We start from the raw sequence: 13,163 nt of genomic DNA on the forward strand, positions 1-13,163 counted from the left end.
AATTGATATAACCTCGGTCTCGGCGTGGGCGTTATGCGAAGATCTCTAATTTATTTGTCTAAAATATTCCGATGCCTTCGACAGTGATAAGTTAAAATTATTAAATGGCAAATTAACACAAATATGTTTTTATATGTACGTTATCGCGACGGCCAGCAGAGTCTATCGAGCAATTGTTGTTCAAGGTAGAGTAAATGGTAAGAGATCTCGTAGACGAATCCCCATGCGCTGGACTGATCAGGTGAAAGACCTTACTCAAACCCCACTTAACGAGATCGTGCGCCAAGTCTCAATTCGCAAACTATGGAAAACATCTGTCAAGGTTTTAATAAACAAGAATTCCAGATGACCACGACTGCTCTGCCAAGAGCAACCGACTATGATGATGATGATGTTTTTTTACACGCTCGTCCACGCCACCGAAATATGTAGTAATTTTCAAGCTATAAAATATTAATTGGTTGGTTTATTTTTGCAGACACCATTTTGAAATAATATATCTCTGTATCACTCCCATAACAAAGACGAATTTTGTTACGCCTCATATCTTGAAATTCCATAAAGATAGTTGCTGTAGAGCATGCCGAAAAATTAGAAATACAATTAACTTTGTTTTTCTTTTTTTTTCTACCTATTCGCTGTTAGACTAAGAGGCTATTCCAGCCACGCGCGGACGGGTAGATGAGCTCACGGGTTCAATCTGAGAGAATTTGCCAACACTAGTCCTAGCAATAGCAGTGGATCAGAATTGCAACCCACTGAGAAGATCCGGCATGAAAATCAGTGGATTGTATCTACTGGTCAGTTTTTTTTCCTACCTAGCTGAGAGCTTTGAGAGGCTATTTCAGCGTAACCTTAGTTAGTACGTGAGCTCACGGGGCACAAACCTGATGACGTTGCTAACACGGACCCTAGCAAGAGCCGTGCTTCGCAGAATCTACCACCGGATCGAAAACGCGACCCACTGAGAAGATGGGCTGTGTCTGAGGGTTAATTTACTCGTCGAGCCCTTCGTCGCCATCGACGGGTTCCACGAGAACGATGACCGACGCTTGAGGTACCTAGAAGTACCGTTAGTGGATCGGGAGGATCCGAAATGACGTGTTTGGGGCGACGTCGACTGCTTTCCATTCTGTCCGCAGGATCGGGAATGTAGTTACCAGCGGCCACGCACGTTGAGAGGTTTCGCATGTCGTGCCGCTTTATCGAAGTCGACTGGTCAGGTTGCACGTCTTACTCTTCGACGAGTTCGATGAGAATAGGGACCGATGCTACAAATATATATACGGGGTAGCCATCGTAGAACACAAGATATTTGACTACAGTCTGAATCTCGCTTACGACATTGTCAAGGCGAACTTCCATATATACTCGTCGTACAAGTTCCGAAGAAACAACATTTGGACTGTCGGTCTATTGTGGAATTTCATCGGCTTCATGGTTTTTGGTCCATGGTCATTTTTTACTGGTGGTAGGACCTCTTGCGAGTCCGCACGGGTAGATACCACCGCCCTGCCTATTTCTGCCGTGAAGCAGTAATGCGTTTCGGTTTGAAGGGCGGGGCAGCCGTTGTACCTATACTTGAGACCTTAGAACCTATATCTCAAGGTGGGTGGCGCATTTACGTTGTAGATGTTTATGGGCTCCAGTAACCACTTAACACTAGGTGGGCTGTGTCCACACAACTAAGCAATAAAAAAAAAGATCTTTTCTTCGTCGTTAAATTCTCAAAATCGACATACATACGCTTGAAAAACATTACCCTCTATAGCAGTCGGCTAGATAAATAGTTTTAATACTTTACCAAAGTATTAACTTTGAAAAGGTCCGAGAAAAAAAAAGAAAATTCCACATTTCCTTGCCTAGAAAACATCTATAAAGACTGGCTAATTTTAAACTGTTTTTTTTTAAAGTTCCTACAATTTATATAATTCCACACGATTCCTTGTCATTATAACAAGTTGATATAATTGAATATGCAATTTCGAAAAAGGCACATCTCCGAAAATTTAAAATGTTCAGGAAATGAAAAAAACTAATTATTTTCTAAAGCAGTGTAATATTTAAAATATTAACTTTTGAGATATATTTTAGTGTTAATTAGCAATTGAAAATTACTAGAATTATTATAAAATGGGTGTAGGTAAGCCTCAAAACTACATGTATATGAAAAAACGTATTTGACAAAATATGCGACATGTGCCCTTTTGGAAGTTGCATATTCAATTATTCCATAGACTTTCATCTGTTTTTAAAATGAAAAGTCGCAAATGCGTTATAATATTGAGTCGATTGACCACGGCATGAGCAAATGAAGATAAACTCAAAATATAGTAGTAGGTACAGCGCATTGAAATTGGCTACTTCAGAATCAATTCGCATAACCTGAAATACTAATATGGCAACACTGACGACACGCTGTTTATGTGCAAATTAGTTGCAACACTTTCAACATTACAATAGTCAATGCGTTACATAGCACGAGACAATAAAAATTATATTTATGCATATAGATTTTATGTAACAACTAGCTGTACCCGTCCGCTTCGCTGGGCATTTAAAATTAACATTACTATTTCTCACCCCCACAAAGATTCTCATCATTAACGCCCCCGCAACTGGTGTAGGGAGTCCAACACTCATATAAATATTAGCATATTCATGAAGTACGATGTATTTGTTACACGGATACCAAGTTTCAAGTAAATCGGATGCACGGTTCAGTAGTCATAACGGAACATCCGTAAAAACCACTAGATTTATATATTAGTATAGATACATCTCTCTTGAATATCGGAGCTGGGTATGTAGAGGGAATTTAGTTCTCTCTGTGCTTTTGCTCTTTGAATTTCGTTTTAGATGATCCCTTCGCAAGTTTTTAATAAAGCACCATCCGTCATCGTCTTAGAGTTTATAATGAGTATCTAAAAACGCGGCGGTCGTCCATGGACCCGTTCAAGGCATCTTCCTGCAATTAAGTTCGCCTCCGCCATGTTTCCCGACGCTATCTTCAATCGAGATTCGAAAAGAGTTGTTAATTTTGCATACAAGATTTCTTAAAATTGCCATTAGCCCAATTCGGATTTTGATAAAAAAAAATCTGCATACATATCCTATTATAGACACGGCGGCGACCTGTAGCTTAACTAGTAACTTCGCATTCACAGCGAAAGCACACAAGAAATACTACAATCACTTTATTATTAACTCTAATTGTATTCGTTATATTATATATTTTTCTACAATCAATGAATACAATTTACTTTCTACTCTATGGATATACAAAATAGGTATATATTTGCATACATATCGTATAAGATTCATTTTACACGTACACGCGATAGACTGACTTGTCGATCTGGGTCACTTTCACGACAATTCATTTTATTCTGTTATCCATTACGCCATTAAGATTTTCCTGATTTCGTTTTTTTTCTTTTTTTATACACCATGAGCCCTAAAAAATAATGTCGAAGGTTCAATTATATTAAAAACGATATAGTTTTTTTCCTTACGATCTAATTTATTTATTTACTAGCGACCCACCCTCGCTTCGCTTCGGAAACATTAAATTTTATTATTAACTAGCTGACCCGACTGACTTCGTAGTGCCTCAATCGATAAACAAAAGACCTAAACTTTTGTATAAAATAAACTTAAAACAAACAAAAGCAACCCGTCCGACGGGGGACACATCAAAGGAAAAACAAAATTGTTATTTTTATTTCATTCCGGGCATTTTTATATTTATCTACCTTTTAAACCTTCTCTGGACTTCCACAAATAATTTAAGACCAAAATCAGCCAAATCGATCCAGCCGTTCTCGAGTTTTAGCGAGACTAACGAACAGCAATTCATTTTTATATATATAGATAGATAGCAGAGTCCCGCGGCGTCACCCGCGGTTCGAAAATAACCGCGGGTGACGCCGCGGGGCGAAGCTAGTCTAAGAAAAGTACCTAAGTTACTCTTTAGATCATCAGCTGTCTATCGGTGAAAATCTCGTCAAAATTGGTGCAGTCGTTCCAGAGATTAGCCGGAACAAACAGACAAACAGACAAATATTTAAAAGAATGTAATTTTGGTGTATGTACCGTATATATATTCATATGCACGTAGTAAAAAGCGGTTATTTCAATATTACAACTCCAATTTTATTTATATGTATAGATTAGGCACACAATACACATTACAAGCTAAAAAAGAAAAGATACACAATAAATAACAACAAGTAAAAAATTTGGCTTGTAACGTAAGCAATGCGCGCACAACTAATCAGGACAAATGTGCTAAGTACACACTGTTCCTTAAAACTATAGGACAAGACAGCACGATAAAGAAAACCAGTCTAACTTTTAATGTAAGGAAGTAACAATAAATCATTTTGAAGTCGTTGTGGCCTAAAGGATAAGACGTCCGGTGCATTCGTATGTAGCGATGCACCGGTGTTCGAATCCCGCAGGCGGGTACCAATTTTTCTAATGAAATACGTACTCAACAAATGTTCACGATTGACTTCCACGGTGAAGGAATAACAACGTGTAATAAAAATCAAACTCGCAAAATTATAATTTGCGTAATCACTGGTGGTAGAACCTCTTGGGAGTCCACACGGGTAGGTACCACCACCCCGCCTATTTCCGCCGTGAAGCAGTAATGCATTTCGGTTCGAAGGGTGGGGTAGCCGTTGTAACTATACTGAGATCTTAGAACTTATATCTCGAGGTGGTTGGCGCATTTACGTTGTAGATGTCTATGGGCTCCAGTAACCACTTAATACCAGGTGGGCTGTGAGCTCGTCCATCCACCTAAGCAATAAAAAAAAATCACAATCACAAAGGAAATCACATTAAACATTAAACAATCACACTACCTAATCTATAATAATGATTATATTTATCTAGCTTACATATAGGGTGTGGGTAAACCTTCCCAAAAGCCGCGAAAGCGGACAGAATAATGACTTAAAGTAAACTAAAAACTATATTAAACTCGCGACGCGTCCTCGCTTCGCTTCGGGAACTAAAACTTCTGATGGATTTAATTGAGTTTTCTTTTATATAAACCTGATATTTGCAGCACGCATTCTGTCAATGTTATGTCAAACGCGTATGGCGTTATATATTACAAAATTTTATATGGTGGTTAAGTTTTCTTATTTTTTTTTTCATAAGAACCATCTGGCAGTAACAAACAACAAAAAATATTATCCAATCGACAAAGACGAACTCGACTTTTGACGTGCAACTTAACCTAAACATCAGCCCGCTGAGTTTCTCGTCGGATCTTCTCAGCGGGTCGCGATTCCGATCCGGTAGTAGTAGATTCAATCGCGAAGCAGTTACTCTTGAGTTGTTAGGTCTCCTTTGGACGCGCTCGGGTAGATGTTAACAAATCCCATTCCTCCTGGTTGAGCCCTTACTCGCCCACCTGTCCTGGTGAAACTGGAAAGTCCTCTGGGCCACCAATAATCCGTCAAATATAAAGTTCTTCTTATAACGAGCTTAAAAGTTACGATAATTCACAACGAATGGAGGCCGCATGGCTACATTTTTGACTGTTTCGTGAACACGTAATATAGCGTAAGCGGCGACTACCCCTCGCGATTGCACAAGGTCGTTAACCCGCACGACAGTTTACATACATATAATCGCCTTACATTGCGTGTTGAAAAAATAACTCGTGTACAAATCTGGTCATCTACTATTAAAAAAAACTACAATATAGCGTGATTAGCTTTGAAGGGTTTGAAAACCGTTATTGCAATGCATTTGGGGGTTCGACCTCAAGGTTCTCAAGGTTACCAAAAGCTTAGAGAAATCAAAAATTAAATTGACAATAATTGATCTAATAAAAATAGTTTGATGTATTTACGATTCGCGTAACAATTGTTATCGAATCAATTATTGTTGGCGTTAACAAAAGTAAAGGAACCTGCATAATGAATCGAGAACCGCTGCGTTTTTAATTCGAGATAAAAAAATCGCCGAATCATTCTACACGTGGGAGCGCCGTTTCAAATTGAAATTGAGACTCTAACGTATATTTCGGGGTGAGTGGCGGAATGTCAAACACTGAACTTAAGTAGATAGATACTTTTATTTATTAATTTTGCGATTTTAAGCATACGAGCATACGGCCCACTTGATTGTGAGTATTACCGTCGTCGTTAATGGGCATCAACAATGCCAAGGGCACAGACAGGCCCCTGTCCACTTTAAGACCATGATTTGCATTTAAAAATGATGTATACGACATGAATACCATTTTCCCCTACCTATTTGCTGGTAGTCCAAGGGGCTATTCCAGCTACGCCTGGACGGGTAGGTGAGCTCACGGGCTCAATCTGAGAGAATTTGCTAACATTAGCCCTAGCAAGAGCAGGGCTTCACAGGCTACCACCGAATCGGGATCGCGACCCACTGAGAAGATCCGGCGAGAAACTCAGTGGGCTGTGTCTATGGGTTAGTTCGTTTGACGGCGACCACACGAATACCAGCAAGAGTAGACAGCGACCTCATCTGCCAATGTGTAGTAAAAGTAAAAAAAAAACGAAATTGAATTATTTTGAAATTTATATTTAAATTAATGTGAAAGAGACTTAAGCTAACAGGTGACCTTGTTTTAAGCTCGGATTACACGCGATGCAACGGATCGCGGCGGTGATTACGCGTCTTGTGTACTCGGTCTAATGATTTCACTTCTTACGTAGTTTAAATTAAAAACAGTCATTCAAAGCTAAATTTTCTTGTTCGTCGTATTAATATTTGTCAGTTAACTTTATTGGGATATTTACTATTATAATTATTATAATTACTATATTAATTTATTATAATATTTATTTATCCATATCCAAATAAAACGGACCTTTAATTACAAAGATAAATGTCGCGTATTAAGCGAAATGTTGCTTAGTCATAGTTTTTCATAATATACATTTCTCAATATTCATTACACCAACCGTACAAATTATGTCAACGTACTAATAGCCAACTTTACTTATACCAATTAAAAACATTGTGCTTACAGAAATTAAAGCTACGTCAAGTAATTTGCACTGTGTACGTAAAAATAGCCCGGTTACGCGGGAGGAATATAACATGTTCTGTAGTCAATTTAACAACTTGGTACATACAGATTATAGATACGCACATAGATCACTGTGTGTAGTAGTAGGACGTATCGCAGTTTTGTTCAAGATTTTAGATATAAGAATTTGTTTTATAATAGGAAATGTATTCTTTATTTGTATTTGATAAAGTGTATTTTTGTGTTTGTTAAAATACAAAAAAAATACAATTAGGACAACCACAAACGGGGTAGTGAATAAGACACCAAAAATCTTTCGCTTTTTTTCCCTACCTATTCGCTGGAAATCTAAGAGGCTATTTGAGCTACGCCCGGGCGAGTAGGTGAGCTTACGGGCTCAATCTGAGAGAATTTGCTAACACTAGCCCTAGCAAGAGCAGTGCTTCGCAGAATCTACCACCGAATCGGGACTCACTGATAAGATCCGGCTAGAAACTCAGTGGGCCTGTGTCTATGGGTTAGTTCTCTCGTCGAACACTGTGACCGGTGTTTGAACCTTTAGTAACAATTGGTTGGGTTCTTCAATAAAATACTGATGACATATTAGGCACTTATTGGACACCTTGCTTAGGTGGCGGTAGGAGAACAACTGCTCTCGCAGGAGCGTCGCCCGACATCGCACATACACGCGTTATATTGCAATATAGACCAGGTTAAAAATAATAAAAAGTGAAAAAAAAAAATAGTAGAATGATTAGAAAAGCAGGAGAATATTATAAAAATGAAAGGGAAAATAAGGATATAAAAAGGTAAGTTTTCACCAAAATTACGTGAAAAAAAACTTTTTTGAAAACGATAAAAATAAAAAACCTTTCACATAAATATTGAGGTTACGTGAAAAAAGTGTAAATACAAAAGATCCTTTTATTACCTACAACTTTGCCATTTGACTTTTTTACCATAGGACTTTTAGTTTTGCCGGAAATCGAGAAAAACCGTTTTTTACCCTTAAAAACTCACACCCCCATCCCCTTCCCGACCTCAGATCGCCCGTAAATTATTTTTACTTTCATTTTTATAATATTCCCCTCCTTTTCTAATGGGTTTCATTTTACTATTATTTTTTTTGTTTCAAAAATTATCGACCCTGGTCTAATATGCAACATTGCATATTATGTATACTACATACCTAAGAATGAACATCAATATTTTGTCAACAGGCAAGCATCTGGTCTTCTCAACGGATCCGGAATCGGTGAAGGATGAATTCGCGTTTGACAACCCTGGCTTCAAGCAAGACGAGCGTTGGCAGCATGACGCCACCCTGCCCGTGGGCGGGAAGCCCTCAGTCCTGCACGCCGAGTTCACTAAGCCAGAACAGAGTAAAGATGACACGTTTCTCCAGGTGAGATAACCTTAGACTATTAAAATGCTCAAGTTATGTTATTCTTACTGGTGGCAGAACCACTTGTGAGTCCGTGCGGATAGGTACTACCGAGTGGTTCGCCTATTTCTGCCGTGAAGCAGTAATGCGTTTCGGTTTGAAGGGTGGGGCAGCCGTTGTAACTTACTTGAGACCTTAGAACTTATATCTCAAGGTGGGTGGCGCATTTACGTTGTGGATGTCTATGGGCTCCAGTAACCACTTAACACCAGGTGGGCTGTGAGCTCGTCCACCAATCAAAGCAATAAAACGAGTATAGGGGTTAAGTAAGTGATTACTGTTGCTTATAGACGCTGATAATGGCATGGGCATTGTCAAGTTGCCAACTCGAAGGACCGTGACCTCACAGATTTACGTAAAAAAATGAGTAGTTTTTTTTCTAAATTGCTGGTATACTGGTGCCTGTGGACTTCAAACACGTAAATGCCGCGTAAAACTCGCACTTTCAGACGTGAGTTCTGAAAGTGAGTTTTTTTACAGTATAACCCCTGCCCCACCCTTCAAACCGGAACGCGTTACTGCTTCACGGCAGAAGTTGACAGGGTGGGAGTACCTTTTTTTTTCTTCTACCTATGCTGATAGCCTTGAGAGACTATTTCAGCTCCGCCCTAACATGTAGGTAAGCTCACGGGGCTCAAACCGGAGTGTTGCTAACACTGACCCTAGCAAGAGCAGTGCTTCGCAGAATCTACCACCGGATCGGAAACGCGACCCACTGAGAAGATCCAGTGAGAAACTCAGTGGGTTGTGTCTGTGGGTTAATTCGCTCGTCGAGCCCTTCGTCGCAAGCGACGGGTTCGATGAGGACGGTGACCGGTGGGAGTATCTATTCGTGCAGGCTTTCAAGACGCAACGCTGCTACTCCTTCATTTTCGATGTTATTAATGAACACGTCCCAAATCTGTATTTCCTTAGAAAAATTGGTACGCAGAACTAAGGATAGTCATCATACTATACGTGCCCACAGCCGACTTAGGCCCACGTAGGATTCTGTAATCGAATTCAATTTGCGTAATTCGATATTAATAGTAGGAAGTTCTATAAGCTCGTCAAGCTGTTCCCTACAATATTCCTTGATGGTGATGATACAAAAAAAAATGTTTTTTTTTTTTTTTGGCACACAATATACATCACAAGCTAAAAAGATACATATAAAAACACACGTAAAAAGAAACAAAATCTGGCTTGCAACATAAGCCATGTGCGCACGACTAAACAAGACAAAATGCTGAATTTGGACACAATGTTCCTTACAACTATACGACAAAACAACACGATAACAAAAAAAAACCTTACTTTTTATGTAAGGATATAATTTAATTCACATTATACAATTAAACAATCACACTACTAACCTATTTTTATAATATACTAGCTGTACCCGTCCGCTTCGTTGGGTATTTAAAAATTAACATTATTATTTCTCACCTCTACAAAGATTTCTCATCATTAACGCCCCCGCAACTGGTCTAGGGAGTCCAACACTCATATAAATATTAGCATATCCATTAAGTACATGTATTTTCTACAATGGATACCAAGTTTCAAGTCAATCGGATGCATGGCTGACATCCGAGTTTGCAAGTCTGTTTCTGTTTTTAAATACAAAAGTCAAACATTTCTATCTCTCATCAACCGAATGATCATTGTTCTATACTCTTCGTATATACTGTGTTACTTATAATATTTTGCATTCAACTTTAACAATATTTACTATGTGTATGTGCATTACTATAATTCTCATGTTGTATTTATTATTTTAGCTGTTCTACACACACTCATCACTTTTAATTATTATTCTCGTAATCCTCTCGCAGGTCTGCTGGTAGAGATTTCTTAATGAAATAAGCAGTGCCTTTGTACATAATTTTCCTATTACTCTGTACTATGTCTTCTTTTTTGTGTGTACAATAAATAAATAAAATTAATAAATGGTTCAGTAGTTATAACAGAACATCCGTAAAACCACTGTAGATTTATTATATTAGTACAAGCGGCCCGCTCCGGCTCCGCTCGGGTCTTTAACAAAAATTGCAACGATATTTGATGTTGTTTTATTTTTTTAAATAAAAGAACACTTATTGCGGCCTAACTATAATAGTTAGACATATGCTGTCGCGACACTTTCTGTAAATAATAATGGGTTCTACAAAGTCGTAGTACATTATTTTATTCTATCACCAATGGTTTTCGCAGGGCACGCGATTTTAAGAATATTTTAGGTAATTTTTTACACCTTGGGTTACATTATTGGAGTTTTAGCAAGGATCCCTATTATTATTTTTCTTTTCAAAAAAGATTATAGCCTATGTCACCCGGGAATAGTGTAGCTTCCAAACAGTGAAAGAATTTTTCAAATCGGTTCAGTAGTTTCGGAGCCTATTCAATACAAACAAACAAACAAATCTTTCCTCTTTATAATATTAGTGTAGATAGATTCAACGTGTTTCGGCATTCACCTCGTGCTGTTCCTGCACCCCGCCTAACACAGGATAGGCTTGATATATACACATAAACATTTTAAAATCGTTGCAAGTTCGTTCACATCGGACTATCAATCTAAATTCTAGACTGAATCAATTTACTACGCCCAGGAATGCGTTCGTTGGATTCGAAGCGGCCGCTCGCTTTCAATCGTGAACTGTGTGTCGTCGTTCTAATATTACGCAAATAGTTTTTAGATAAACTAGAGATCCCGCAGTAGTCGAAATTCGACTATAATTAATTGGAATTGTAAGTTTGTACACTATTATGATTGTATTTTATACTTCTATAATCACAAATTTCGCCAAGACTACACTATAAAAATATTAACAAAGACAAACAATATTTAATCTATTCTCAATTTGACAACAGACGTCAAGAACTAAAGTTTGACAATAAATAGTATGCATGCGTGTGTGCGTCAAATACATGGTATGTAGTGTGTGTAATGTTTTCTTTATTGATTTAATATATTTTTATGTATAATTTAAAAAACAATATTAGCATTCTGCACTCCCTCTCTATATATTTTCTATAAGTGTGGGAAATTTCATAATCCTCCGTCCATGCAATTTTCATAAAAAGGTGTACAGTTTTTTCTTTACGTATTATAGTATATGATATTGTAACTATACTTGAGACCTTAGAACATATATCTCAAGGTGGGTGGCGCATTTACGTTGTAGATGTCTATGGGCTCCAGTAACCACTTAACACCAGGTGGGCTGTGAGCTCGTCCACACATCTAAGAAAAAAAAACAAATTGTGGATGTGGATGTAGATTTTTTTATTGCATATATTTGTGTGATTTTTTTTCGTGGACGAGCTCACAGTCCACCCTATGTTAAGTGGTTACCGGAGCCCATAGACATCATTTTTTTTATATAGGTTCTTAACTTCAAATTTAATTTGAAGTTTCGTAAACATCTAATTCAATTACATCATCGAATTCAAGTTTAGATTTTATTTTATTATTCTATTAAAATTAAAAAAATGTAAAAGCACAAAAAAAAAAGAGGAGGAAAACGCAACAAACACATGTCAATTAAATGTCTTCAAGTCATGAATTTGATGTTCGTAAAATAGAATTTTAAATTAAAAACCTATACATAGTATATGAGTATGTATGTATATTTACGAGTAGTAGAGGTCCCGCAGTAGTCGAAATTCGACTATAATTAATTGGAATTGTAAGTTTGTACACTATTATGATTCTATTTTATACTTCTATAATCACAAATTTCGCCAAGACTACACTATAAAAAAAAATTAATACAGACAAACAATATTATTATTTAATCTATTCTCAATTTGACAACAGACGCCAAGAACAAAAGTTTGACAATAAATAGTATGCATGCGTGTGTGCGTCAAATACATGATATGTAGTGTGTGTAATGTTTTCTTTATTGATTTAAAGTATCTTATAAGCATTATTTTAAAAAAATATTAGCATTGTGCACTTCTTCCCTATATTCTCTATAAGTGTGGAAAATTTCATACTCCTCCGTCCGCGCAATTTTCGTAAAAAGGGATACAAAGTTTTTGCTTCACGTATTAATATATAGATAAACTTCTTGTTTTTAATGCATCTTCATTTTCTAACTCAAACGTTTATTGTCCGATAAAAACGGTCCACACGACGCAACGCTTAATTTTTTAGCCCATTAAAGCCAGTTACAGGAAAATTACCAAACGGCTCTAGATTACGCCTTATCTCATTAATCTCAGTATAAGGTTTTTATTTGGGTCGCATACCGTCATAGCGGAAATTACGACAGTATTGTCAAGTCGTTGAATATTCACCGCTATTAAGGACTCTGAGAAATCGAAACTCGAATGTGTTAATGAATTTTGACGTAGATTTGCGTTCGGGAAAGATGAGTTCAGGCCGAATAAGATTTCGGGAATGCCAAGAATCCACGTCGCATTTCAATGTGGTCGCACCACTTATTTCCGAACTCCATTCTCTTTTTTTTATTGCCCTTGTAGTTATAGGCAGACGAGCATACGGCCCACCTGATGGTGAGTGGTTACCGTCGCCCGTGGACTTCGGCAATGCCAGGGGCAGAGCCAAGCCGCTGCCGACCGCTTAATACTCTCAACAAGCCTCGTTTGAAGAAGGACATGTCATAGCGCTCGGGAAACACCGTGGAGGGGAGCTCATTCCATAGCCGGATAGTACGTGGCAAAAAAGACCTCTGG

At 37.8% G+C, this 13,163-nt stretch overlaps 1 protein-coding gene across 1 annotated transcript in view; it reads left to right on the forward strand.

Annotated features, from left to right (window-relative positions):
* The window catches only part of LOC101744111 (uncharacterized), a 71,189-nt gene that overhangs the window by 45,325 nt on the left and 12,701 nt on the right, over positions 1–13,163 (forward strand). Inside the window, exon 2 of the mRNA XM_012697488.4 lies at positions 8,251–8,435. Coding sequence (XP_012552942.2) covers positions 8,251–8,435 — 185 coding nt within the window. The remainder of the gene's footprint in view (positions 1–8,250; positions 8,436–13,163) is intronic.

The sequence above is a fragment of the Bombyx mori genome, chromosome 24, assembly GCF_030269925.1.
Source record: "Bombyx mori chromosome 24, ASM3026992v2".
NCBI classification, from domain to species: domain Eukaryota; kingdom Metazoa; phylum Arthropoda; class Insecta; order Lepidoptera; family Bombycidae; genus Bombyx; species Bombyx mori.